Here is a 13,166-nt window from a genome sequence, read left to right as displayed (position 1 = left end):
AGGAAAGGAAAGGAAAGGAAAGGAAAGGAAAGGAAAGGAAAGGAAAGGAAAGGAAGGAGTCTGGGTTGGTGAAGTTACACTATGGTTGCCACTCATATAATAACATTTCTGAGGGACAAAACCTGAATACACCAGTGAGACAACAGTCACAGCTAAGATCAACACCAAGGCAAGGTGATCAGGCCATATGTAAGGTAAAGTGATGTTCTCTCTGCTGTATGAAGTTATAAAAAGTCACTGACGTGCATCCAGTGCAGCTCTGTCATGATACTCACAGCTAGTTTCAGCAGCCGCTCCATCATCCTAGAAAAGTCCATTTCCTTTGAGACACAAAGAATGAAGTTCTTGTAATAAGATCACACCGATTACATGCGGTTTCTTGCCTCTTGCTTTTCTTTTTTTGCTGATTTACTGCAAATACTGAGATACTGCTGGCTTACATTTATGTAAATCCAATATACAATGTGTACATTGTGTGTGTGCCTGTGTGTGTGTTTGCAGGATACGCACCTGGAATGGTTTCATTGAGTTCTGGATAGTGGGAACCATCCACTGGAAGACACACATTTGAATTTTTGTGTTGTTTAAATGTTGTTACATAAATATGATGACAGAATACAGATATTTCTACAACAAATGTAAAAACTCTGCATACCTGCTGTATTAATCCCACCAACAACTGCATGAAGAAAAGCTGCAAGACAGAGCAAGTAATGATTGAAACCAATATTCATGCTTGTCTGCGTTTGTTGTTCATTTCCAACCATCTTAATATGACTGAGATGTCGGGACAGTGTTTGTTACTGTTCTAACCATTTCAAAAAGTCTTCTCATCAGGAACCTCTTGCGTATTCGAGGAGACCGCGGGAAGTTGAGCTGGTAGCAGAGAGTTGGTGCAAAGACAAAGTAGTACATGTCTACAAACAAACAAACATTGAAAAGGTCAAGTCAGGCTGCAGTTCAGTTGTGAATGCATACACTAGTACAAGCTACACCACACTGACGAGTTAATACACACTTTATGAGAGTATGTTTAATTATGAAAGTTTAATAACCTCAAGTTTATTTTACATTTAAACCTAGTAACAAAAATCTTTATTATGATTTGTCATTGTACCCTTGTGAGAGATGCAGGACTACTGGTACATGTAAATTACGCTGACATTAGAATATTTTCACTGTGTGGAGGAATCACTTTTGTCCCAGTAAGTATCTTCATCCCTGCTATCTGTACATACTGTAAAAAAACAAACAATCTGTGCGTTTTCTCTCCATGGGTCTGCGTGGTTACCTCTGTGTGTGAGGTTTCCTGGGTAGGACACATGAGTCTGAAGTGCTGACCCATTGGACTGTGCCACAGTGGGACCTGAACAACACAGAGACGTCCAATAAGTTGAATTTTAATCATTGTGCAATGGTCATCACGCTGCATTAAAATCTCCAGTTCCAAACCACACACTGTGGCCCAGCTGTTACAAGACACACAACTTTGATCCAAATCCCCGTGGGTGCCAGGAACTACAGTTTACTATGCCACCACTTGATGGTAGTAGCAGCCCAGCAATAAGAGAAAATAAATTATAATCCTTCTAAATGTGCAGAGCCATGTGTGTGTGAATCATTCTTTAATTTATTCGCAGAAGTAAGAGCTGTTGCTTGACCTTAGTTGAGATTATTCAACAGCCCCTCAGTGCGCGTCGATACACTTACATGAATATGATCGTGTCAGTCTTTTGGCTTTGGCTTGTCTGATTTCTCTGCACCACCTGTTGGCGTCTTTGTAAGAGTACAGCTTGAGAAACAGCACTGTGTAGATCCCGAGGGAGAGCACACCACCCACTGACACACACACACACAAACAGACAAGAGACATTAGATAAGTGCATTAAATAATGCAACAGACAAAAGGAGCATGATCAGGTGTGTGTGCACATGCAGTAGCTCTATTCCAAAACAGCGTGTGTTGTATATACTATATATCATGTATCTATACAGGACTTACCTGGGGTCATGGACGTCACAGTGAGTACTGTGACTGCAGGACAGATCATCAAGCATGTCAGGATAAAAATGTGAAAAATCAGTCCTGTAGTTTCAGAGATGGTTCCCTAGAAAGGATGATATACAAACAGAAAAGTGCATCATTACTGTAAAACATTTTATTTATTGATATGCTTCCCCAAACTGTGCAACACTAGACTGCACACGCTTCTCATAATTAAAATATTGCTGCTGTCAATCTTGTTCTTATCAAAGTTAGCACAGCAGGTTTTAAAAAGCGTGCTGCTGTGGTGTTATATGTACTTTGTAAACTGCACTTAAGTTTAAAGCAAACATTACGAGAGAGAATGATGTGTCCACCAGTTATTTTGGGCCACGAGTTAAATGAAAATGTGTGTCACTTTGGAAAACATACGCACATTATTGTAAGGACTTACCACAGCCAGACGCCTCTCTGTGTACAGGGCTGCTAGGATGAACACGTTGGACGCTAAAACACAGAACAAAGAGGCGGATTCATGAGCTGCAGAAACACAAAGATGTTTAATAAATTGCTAAATATTTTCTGCAAGCTAGCTTTGAGCATCTGGCCCATGAAAAATTTATATCACACTTTATCAGATCAGCCTTTTGTGGGATGGAGAAGCTGTGAAACACTGTTTATTACTCTCAAACAATAACTAAACCATCAAGTGTGGGAAATACAGCTACAACACTTGTTTACTCAGTTCAACTCCAACTTCAATGTTCGGGTCACGAAAGGAGAAATGGCTGCATCTGTTTAGATAACAGGAAGGCAGTAAAATAAGGCTCCATACCAATGATCAGGCAAGCTGCTGGCCAGCTATACGGGTCCTTTAAGAAGAGAGACACGACTTGGATAGGGTCTACCAAGATGCCATACCTGGAGAAGGAAAAGTAGAATTAGTATTACCGATCCCATGAGGCACAACTTCAATATAAAGTTATATTAATGGCTACAGCGTGTTGAGGTGAACATGGTCGGGTAAAGGTTTGGTGTGGTTACAGTTTGGACCATAACAATGACACAGCTCTAAAAATAAAGAGGACAAGAGTTGTCAAGGATTGTCAGCAAGGAAACAAACTGTATGTCAAATACGTCCATCCATTAGCAATACTAGCTTATCCTTTACAGCAGGGGTCTCAAACTTGCGGCCCGTGGGCCAACTGAGGCCTGCCAGACGATATTTTGTGGCCCACTACTTGACATCAAAGTCTAATGTTAGTGCAGCCTGCGTGTTTTTCTCACCTACGCGAATCATTGCCCTGGGCGTTTTATATTTTTTATCACTTGTGGGCTACCATAGCTCAGGCTCGTGACAGCAACCCGAATAAGCAACGTTAGTCACTTGAAACGTGATTTGGGAGTGTCACCGAGTGGAGGGAAAATATATCCTGTTACCCAGCGCAAATGCATTCTTTTTTTTTGTGCTTTTTTTCTGTCTGCGTGAAAAGCTCTTCTCCACCATGAACTTTAATAAGTCCAAGTACAGGTCCAAATTTACTGACGAGCATCTTCAAGCCATTCTGAAGGTCTCAATTGTTTCCTCCCTCAAGCCAAATGTGGCTCAGCTGTGTAAGATGAAGCGCTGCCAGGTCTCTGGTAGCAAGGAGTAGGTAAGAGAAGGCTATGTTCTGAAGAACCATTCATGTTCAGAACTGTTACTCATAAAGATTGAGAAGATTGGATCAGTTGTACTTCTTTTTGGAATACTTGAAACCCTGTGGAATACTCGATGCGGCCCAGCCTCACCCAAACTCTTATCTCCAGCAGCCCCTGGGTAAGTTGGGTTTGAGACCCCTGCTTTACAGGCTTGCGGGGGGGCGGAGCCTATCCCAGCCAACAATGGATATGAGGTAACGCTGTGAAATTATTTTCATAATCTAAAGCTAGCACCTATCTCACATCTGAAAAAAACATATGTACCATAACACTGAGTTTACTTTGACAGGGATGGATGGAAAAATACTAAGGATTGTTTTTCTGTTTCCCAGGTGGCCAATCGTCTGTGAGAATGAGAAGGAGTTCTGAGAGAGAGTTACGCTCCTGTGACAGATAAGAGGGAAGTTAGTGATACAGTCCTATGACAGGTGGAAAAGAAACATAAAGCAATCCTCTCATGACAAGACAAAGACAAACTGTCCAGAACAAAGAGAACTACCACAGGTAGCTTGATAAGAAGAATATAAATACTCTTTTTACTCTGGGAGCTCCTCTCCCATAATCCTGTGTTGTGTGAGATTCTGAGACACTGACTTCAACATCCTCGTTTTGAGAGTAGGGATTCTTTTTCACTATAGGGACACACTTTCATTTCTTAAAGACAGTGTAAAGTTGTTGATAAAATGAATGCAATAGAATGAATAATAATAAGCTGTTTATTATGGTGCAACTGGTATGGTGGTGTGAGGTGAAGGATGAGGGGCGAGTTGGATAACTGCATGGGAGTGAACTGTAAAAGCAGCTGCTTGTGTATATACTGAAAATTGCAGATATGTAGGTTTGTGTGTGTAGGTGGACACTCACTTTATAATGTTCTCCAAGAAGAGGCGTGCATTACTCAGCACCTGAGATAGAACACAAAACATCCAGGAGGAAATAATGAGATCACAGTTAATGCTATTCAACACAAGTCATACCAAAGAAATATTAGAAACACTCCAGAGTTTCTGGTTGTTTTGTATCAGACCATTCACTGAATATGGCCTTTGTTTGGACGCTAAAAAATGCTTAGCTTTAAATCTGGCTTATCGCTTCCTTTCCCTACTTCTGCTTGTGACTGACCAGCAGATTTAACTGTGCTTGTTTGCATGTGCTGAGTTAGTTCTTATTCAAAACAAGGACAGGGAAGCAGCATTGGCTTTAGAAGGACAGACAGTCGCTGCCCAGAGGTAAACAGCCATTCTCATTCAGAGAAATGAAGTATATTAGCAACAGAAAAGTTACATGTTGAGTCCTATCTGTTTGCTCAGGTCATATCCGTGTCACACCTGAATTTAGCAGCATGTTCCTGCTGCCGTCACACCTTGACTATTAACAGGCCTTGTTGCTGCTCAGTGGGAGAAAGTATCAAGTAAAATAACTTTATGATTATATTATGTATTCCAGTCCAAAGTCTGAGTCCAACTTCATCTCAGCCACCAGCTATCTGATCTTCTAGGAGATAAACATACACTCAGCTCACAGACGAAGCAGTATGGATAGAGTACATACATTTTTCTATATTTTTATGGCAGTAATGCTCAGTGTATGAGTTAGACAGAGAGCTAAGATAAGGAGAACGGTTAGCTTATGACACGATAAGGTTTTGTATTACAGTGCGAATACCCATTGGTTTGCCAAGACCCTGCAGCGATGTGGTCGGGATTCAACTATGTCTGTTTTCCAATCCAGTCACCTTTGTCTCAGTAACCTTCAGCATGGACAAGAGAGGACCATCACGTACAACACAACGATCAGGACAGTGGCCTCTACGGACCAGTTATGAATAGAGAACACTGCAATATCTGATTATGCCATATTCCAACAGTACAAATGTGTATTTTCCATCATCTCTGTCCACGGAAAGGTCACTGTGTGATGTTGGATATGGAGCAACACGCTGGGAGGTGGGAGGAACAAAGACGCTTCAACTGGGGGGTATCACGACCGAACCCAGGCTGCTGGGTTAAACAGTCATTTGTTCCTGATGGCATGCTATTGCATTTATGATGTAAGAAATATGTGTAATACTAGGACCTTGACAGTGACCCTGATTGTGGGTCAAATGTCTACATCATAATTCCTTATCTAAATCTTTTTGTTATCATGTACAGTTTCCTAAGTAATAAAAAACTAATGATATAACTTTAAAGAAGTTTTAAAAAAAAATGTAACTACTTTTTAATGAAGAAATATTCTAGTACCATTCATATTTACTTGAATTATCTGTACTATGTTTTTAAACGACAAAGCTAATATAATTTGGAGGAACTATTTTCTGATATTACCTCTGTTTTTCTGTCTGGTTCAAGGTTTAATAAAAGCATAATAATGTCTAATTAAACTGTATCTCAGTGTCCATAGCTGAGGACAGGAGAGACAAATCAGATCTGGAGGAGGGTAAGTTAAAAATAGAAGGAGCCACTGGACTTGGGTGAACCTCAGGACCCTGACACATCAAGATAACTTAAGAAAACTGGTGCCAACAAATGCTGAATGTCTAAACATCTTGAGTCTGATTTAAAAAATTGCAGCTGGAGTTGTAAAGATTTGTTTTGCTTTGCTTTGCACTGACCTCGTCAGCCTGTGGTCATTGAAGCCATTCACGTGGTGTGCTTGGCTGCACATCAGAGGGACCAATGACATGAACCAGCTGAGGTCTCAGTTACTCTTACCACCTCCCTGATCAAGGAACAATTTTGCTAGACAAGGATCCACATTGTGTCTTATACATCTTACATGTTTTTATCATCCAGGCCCAGGAACAAAGGCACACTGTTGTAAAAAGCTGAACTTTCTGTTGGCTCGCTGACACGTGTAGTAGAATCAGTCTTAGTTTGTTTACCATTGTCTGTGTGGCTTGTTACTAACAGATTTAGATCTCCAGTTTAAAAATGAACAGGTTTCAGCTCTGAGACAAAGGACAACTTAAAACAAAGCACTGTTGGCAGCTGTTTGCTTCGCTGATGGATCTGCAGCAGAATGGGTAGCCATCTCCTGGGAGTCCTTATGCAGAACGTTAATTCATCATGTAACAACCAGAAAACACGAAGCCAAAGTGTTTCATGAACTTTAGAATTACTTTTCATTGATTCCTCACTAAACAGAAATATTGCAGTAACACAAAGCAGGATTTCTGTAATTCTGTCAAACGTGTACACTGTAAGGTTGTGAATCAATTGTCGTGTGGAAAGATAAAGAAAGAATAGCAACACATCTCATTTCTCATCTCTACAAACATGCGTTCCTGCAGCTGACAGCCGAGGCTATCAAGACCAAATTGCACAACTAAGACTGTAAACGTACACACAGACACACACACACACACACACACATATTCAAGGCTCCGTGGTTCCACTTCACACTCTTACAGCCTAATCCCAAACGCTTCCTCTAAAAAAGTCTGAAGTGAGCAGTGTCAGCTGTCCCTGGTGACCACAGAGCGGAGGACGTGGTCGTCACGGCGATATAGACTTCTAAAGATGGGATTAATCCTGTCACAGAACTGCAAAATTAGGTTTGATTTGGGGGGAAAAAAAAACAAAGCGTGCACGCGCATGCACGCACGCACACACACACGCACACACACACAGTCAGTAACACAGGAAAAGAAACTGACACAGACACATAAACTGTACTCCAGTGCACAGACAAATAATAGTCTCTCTGCGAACAACCATGCCGAGTATGCATGTGTGTGCACATAGACAGAAACGTTCATACTTGCACATGTGCGTAATGTCCTATTTACATTCCGGGTCCATTTCAATTTCATTTGGATTAAAGCTAAGTGGATATTTGTATCCTCCACGCCTATCAACATAATATTGGTGATTGGATGTTCTGGGTCACTGCAGGTCCCACTGGAGACAGAAAGACACACACTTGCAGTCACCCACTGGAACGAGGCAGAAGCTTTTCTTTTCTAAAGGAGGTCCTGAAGTGACCTCAGCACATAGGGACAAAACGAACTGGGACAGAGTCGTGATCAATATGAAGCTTCAACAGAACACCACTACATATCAACCGCAAGCTTAATAATTGACTTACGACTACAAAACATACATACTTACACATTTTCCATTGTATTTTTACCCTTATCTAGCACAAAACAAGCACATGTGTACAGTCACAGCATATACTGTAGCACAGCCTTAAAGGAAGCGCTTTAGAGTTTTTTTATTTTCTTGCCACTGGGAGTACTTTTGCAAGAAGCTTCTGATGTTGCTCTCAAGTGATCCTTGTAAGCTCATGCTAGCAAGCTTAAGATTTGGTGAGCGTGAACTGTCATGCATACGAGGACTTTTTCTCTGAGCTATTAATAAAAATGTCTCTGCTAGAGAATTAACCATTTGGACTCGTATTGTATTTTAGAATTTTAGAGTCAAACATGACTTCATTGGTTTAGCATGTTGTCTCCACTTTAAGCAGAAGCCATAATAAAAGATGCAGTGGGAATGTCAGTGATGTCATAATACATATGTGACAATTAGAACTGTATCTAATAATGCAATGGTAATGGATAAAGGCCAAACTGTTTGATTTCACATTTGCTTCATGTTCTGTATAATAATTCCAATCTACTGTGGTTATATTAATTATGCCATAGTATATGCTCAGTATATATGATTATATGTTATAGTCTGCAGGTGATAGGTCACCCTTAATGCACATACAGACAACAAAATGTCCACTTCTGATGTGAGTGAAAGTTCAACCTATAAAACAAAGACACTAAAATGCAATTTCTCAACCTACCCTTCATGAAATTAGTAAAAATTTGAAAATACAGGAAATATCAGAGAGGGACCGAGCAAAACTAACTGTTGAATGAGTAAAATTATATGCGGTTATTCTGCTTGTGTTCAGAAAGATAACACACACACAAAAAAAAACTTATCAGACTTCTCACAGACAATACAACAAGTTAATATGCCACAGAGTGTTAGTGCAACAGGTCTGCCACTAAATCCTACCAGGATGTGCACTGTACAAGCTGGCACTTCTGCTTTTCTTGTAAGAGCAACTGTCAAAAGCACTTGTGCAAGCTAATTTGTGCTATATTTGCTAGCAGGTTTATATACTGTAAGAGTGTGTGGGAGAGAGAGAGAGAGAGAGAGAGAGAGACAAAGAGGAAGGGCAGTGTGTAGGGCGATGCATGTGCTCATGTATAAGAAGGCCAAAGAAGGTTGTGTGAGGTAATTTCCAAGATTTTAAAGCAAACATGTTTGTTAGGTTTGTTCTTGCTGACATTAAATGACCCAAGGGATGAGGTTGGGCTATGTCAGGATCAATATTTTGAAAGTCACAGGACAGTGCATTTACAGTCCCGACTTGTCGTACTCACCAGCATGACAACACACCAGTTGAGGATTCCTCTGTAGTTGCTGTAGCCACTCGCTGAGCTCAAGAGAGACTCCTGTAGAACGTGACAGCTGCAGAGAAACACACAGTCAAGAGATGTACTGATTATTATTATTATTATTTTTTAGAATAGATAAAGCTCCTTACACTCCTTCCTGTTTGTTTACCCACACAGAGATAAAAATGGATAACAGAACTGGTAACATCCTCTAGAAACTCAGTAAGCAGTGAGTTAAATTAAACCTGACCTATTAAATGTCATTACAAAGAGACCAGGACTGATTTTAACTTTCACGGACGCTTGTTTGTTTGGCTTGACAGGTGCTGAATGACTCCAATCTTACCAAACACTGGCGAATCGTGGTGAGTCAACTTATGATTAACACAGAAAAGATAGTGTTTAGGTTTACTGAGCAGCATGGTAAATCATTAAAAAAAAAAATTGATTGATTGTTCTAAACACTTAGTGACTTTGCCGAGCTGTTTATCGGCGTCGTAGTTGTGTTTATTCGTACTAAAATCAAACGCATGTATTTAGTAGCGTGGTAGTACACTGTGTATTCTGACCTTAAAGAAATTATGAAAGCCCAGTTGGGGAATGGGGGACAGGGAGAAATATTACGCAGTAGCTTTTAAATGAATAATGTTTGTTCCTGCAATTGCACCAAGCTAGAAAAGGGGTTGTGAAAATGTAGGGTAAAGTTATTGACCCCAAAGAGTGTTGTGAAAACTGAGAGCGGGACAGAGAGACAACTAGAGAGGTTCGAGGGGAGGACAAAAAGGCGGGAGAAGGAGGGACGATTAGAAAGGGATCAGAGGTGACAAGAAGATGAACCTGCAGAGAGTCGGGAAAATTGGATAGAGGACAAGAGGGGCGGAAAATAAAGTGGGGTTAAGGGGAGAAAAGTGGACAAGGAGTATGGATAAAATAAGATGAAGGCAAAAAGAAATCAAAAGTAGTAAAAAGTATATGGGTTCCTGGCTGGGCAGGACACATGTGGCAACCCGAACCAGCAGGAGAACGTGCAGACAGAGACGTAGTCAGTGAGCACAGTATTGCAAAAGCACATGTTTCAGAAAAACGCCACAACGTCATCTCACTGGCATGGGTTCAATAAAGGCATTACAATCACTCTGTTGCATCACTCCAGACCCAAAAAGATGTGGACATTTCTGTGGCAACTTAAAGAAATGCATGAAACTAATTTATTATCTTGTCAAGTTTATGTTCCTGTCACTGGGAGGACTTTTGCTCATGGTGTGGACGGATCTGAGGAGTGGGCGTGGAGCGGTAAAGTGAATGGTTGCGTTCAGGGCAAAAGTCAGCCTATTGTTTCTGCCCTTATTATGTCAATTCTTACGCGAATCATACCTTCCTACTAATGCCAAGACACCTGTATGCTACCTGTATTCAGCTTTTTATTTAATAAAAGTAAATTAAGTAGGGCTGCAACAAATGCTCCATTAATCTGCTCATTATTTCATGCTTGAGCAATGAAACTGAGAAAAGATTTTTCTAATACACTGGCAGATTAAATTGTTATTGCAGATTGATTTTTAGTTCATTATCTAGTTCTTTAATCTCTGAACTAAGTATAAAAACTTTTTTTTTTAAAGCATACTCTTACTACTTTTAACACTGGCTCACCAAGGAAGCAAAGAAGTGTGCAAAGAGCAACAACCTCACAGTGCAGGTACCAGATGCAAGCACTGATCGTTGTCGGTGTGTTTCTACACTAGGAGCACATTTCTTTGCCACATCCTCTCAGATGTGGTGTAAAATAAGAGCTGTGACACTGAGCTGCTATTGAGGAGAACAGAGGACAGGAGCTTGAATTCACATTTACTGTACACTAAATCACAAACTGCTGGACTTCAGTGCAGAATTAAATCCTACAGAAGTGTACAACCACTGGTGACAGTATCTTGGTTTTCAGTAGCTGAGTCTTGGAGGCTCTATTTAATGCAAAGACAGCTTTAGCTAACCTCAAGGAAAATTCAATTAGCTGAAGGAAACCCCAAAGGGCAGTAATATTTTAATAGTAAGGTCTGCTTATAATGTATGTATGAAAAATATATACACGAAGAAAGCAGAAAAATCTGGAAAGTGATATGAAATGTTGTTCCTGACATGTTTTTAAAATTTTTTTGATTGTACATACGTGTGGTCGGACCAGCGGTTACCTGAGCCTGTCGCTGATGTCCTCCGCCGCACTCCGCTGCCTCTTCGGGCTGCTCCTGAGCTGCTGCTGCTGCTGCCCTGACATCCCACCCTCTCGGTCCACCTTCCCGTTGTTACTCGCATGCTTTGACGCCTCGTCCCCCGCTTTGGCTTTAGCCGGACACTGTGGAGGTTTCTCCCCGGCATCGTGCGACTTGTTCCCGTTGGCTTGCTTCACCCCGGTCGACCCACCGCCCCCTCCGGAGATGGTCGTCCTCCTCCGCCGGGTTACGGGCCCTCTCATCTCGGCTCTGTCGCTCATCTCAGCGGCTTCGTTCACGCAGTTTTCTACCTAAAAGACATCGCCGTTGGAGCCGCCGTGACTGGGTCCCTCCGTGTTTCTCTCTGTAGCTTTAAAACAAGAGCTAAACGCGCAGAGGCGGGACACCTTCCTGCGTGTCGTGTCAGCGCTGCTAATGAACGAGGCGTCTACGGCTCAAGGTGCATTTGGCAGGCGGGTTGCCAGGTCCGTGTTTCCAGCTGATATCCCCCCATCGAGCCTAAGTCACCACCAACTTCCGGATTAGCTGCTGTGACACAAAACACTGAAACTTAATTCTGGGGTTTACTTGTCAGGTTTCAGACTTTCAGCGGCAAAAAGAATCGGGACTCTTAGTACACCAAATATGTAAAATGTACCATGCCATTTATTGTCACCTTTTACAAAGCTTTTAAAGTCAATGGGGATTAAAATACACTGTAAAAATGCAAACTGTAAAAAAAAGGTTAGTAATCCTGCAGCTGTGGGAGCAAAAATGCTGTCAAGTAAAGAAAAAATAACTGTCCCATTACAGTACAGGAATTTTCCATATTTAAAATGTATTTTACAGTAGATAATGTGTATTTTTGTGGCTTAATTAAAAAAAAAAAAAGATAAGTACTTATGTATTAAAACAATTAAATTTCATACACACATTACATACATACATACACATATATGCATAGTTTTTTTATTTGACAAACAAATTTTGAAAAAAATCGATTGTTTATTGTCACTAATCATAGAACATTTTTTTGAAATGTTTTTACAGGATACAATTTGACATTAATCATTTTGTCTATTTGCCTTTTTATGTCAACAAATTTCAGTTTTCTTAATAAAAAAGAACATTTATAGTTATTCAGATATACAGATTTTAAACCTTATTTTATACTGAACATGTAAGTTCAAATTCTGTTTTTATGACTGTATAGATATTTTTGTGCATTTGAAAAATGCAGATAAAGGCTATAAAATAAAAAGAAAAAATCAGCAAATTTACGGATTTTTTATTTTTATTTTACAGTGTATGTACCAGTTGTTTATTTCTGCCATCCAGTATTGTTAGTATTATTTTTAATTACCTATTTAGTCATTCAGTCAATCAATCAATAATCAGACAAATCAGACAAGGGCGCTGGCTTGGCTGGCAGTCCCGACAGTTCCTGTCTCTTGGACAGATGTAACTGTGAATGTAATTTCCCTGTAAGGGATTAATAAAGTATTATTGATTGATTGATTGATTGATGTTAAACACATTTCCATTGTATTTAAAGTAGATTTAATAGAGTCTGTAATATGAGAAATCTTCCATGAGTTAAGCACCAACAATCAATGAAGGCATCTGATTATGTTGTAGCTAGCAGTATGAATATATGGATAGATATTAGAGCAGGAGGGGCACCATCAGGAGAAAACCAGTCCTGATAAACCATGTGAAACCCATTACTCCTGTATACTTTTAAGAAATTGCTTTGCTCCGTAGTTCTCTCTAGAATCACACCAAAGTCTTGGCCCTCTTGCAGTCTGGGGGAAAAACTGTTTATTCACATTTGTGATCTGTTGGTTTGGGGTGAGAACCTTTAGTGGAGATTGGA

The 13,166-nt window shown here is 40.4% G+C and overlaps 1 protein-coding gene across 1 annotated transcript in view; it reads right to left on the bottom strand.

Moving 5' to 3' along the window:
• Positions 1 to 11,713, bottom strand: part of dgat1a (diacylglycerol O-acyltransferase 1a) — an 18,793-nt gene extending 7,080 nt beyond the window's left edge. The window contains exons 1-12 of the mRNA XM_008283595.1: positions 11,273 to 11,713; positions 9,072 to 9,159; positions 4,550 to 4,590; positions 2,820 to 2,905; positions 2,439 to 2,491; positions 2,003 to 2,108; positions 1,711 to 1,839; positions 1,292 to 1,366; positions 814 to 917; positions 656 to 694; positions 511 to 552; positions 276 to 320 (exon numbers count right to left, since the gene is read on the bottom strand). Coding sequence (XP_008281817.1) covers positions 276 to 320; positions 511 to 552; positions 656 to 694; positions 814 to 917; positions 1,292 to 1,366; positions 1,711 to 1,839; positions 2,003 to 2,108; positions 2,439 to 2,491; positions 2,820 to 2,905; positions 4,550 to 4,590; positions 9,072 to 9,159; positions 11,273 to 11,571 — 1,107 coding nt within the window. The 5' untranslated portion in view covers positions 11,572 to 11,713. The remainder of the gene's footprint in view (positions 1 to 275; positions 321 to 510; positions 553 to 655; positions 695 to 813; positions 918 to 1,291; positions 1,367 to 1,710; positions 1,840 to 2,002; positions 2,109 to 2,438; positions 2,492 to 2,819; positions 2,906 to 4,549; positions 4,591 to 9,071; positions 9,160 to 11,272) is intronic.
• Between the last annotated feature and the right edge of the window lie 1,453 nt (positions 11,714 to 13,166).

This window comes from Stegastes partitus, unplaced genomic scaffold (assembly GCF_000690725.1).
Source record: "Stegastes partitus isolate 25-593 unplaced genomic scaffold, Stegastes_partitus-1.0.2 Scaffold320, whole genome shotgun sequence".
NCBI lineage: Eukaryota > Metazoa > Chordata > Actinopteri > Pomacentridae > Stegastes > Stegastes partitus.
This window is presented reverse-complemented; position numbering and strand designations above follow the sequence as displayed.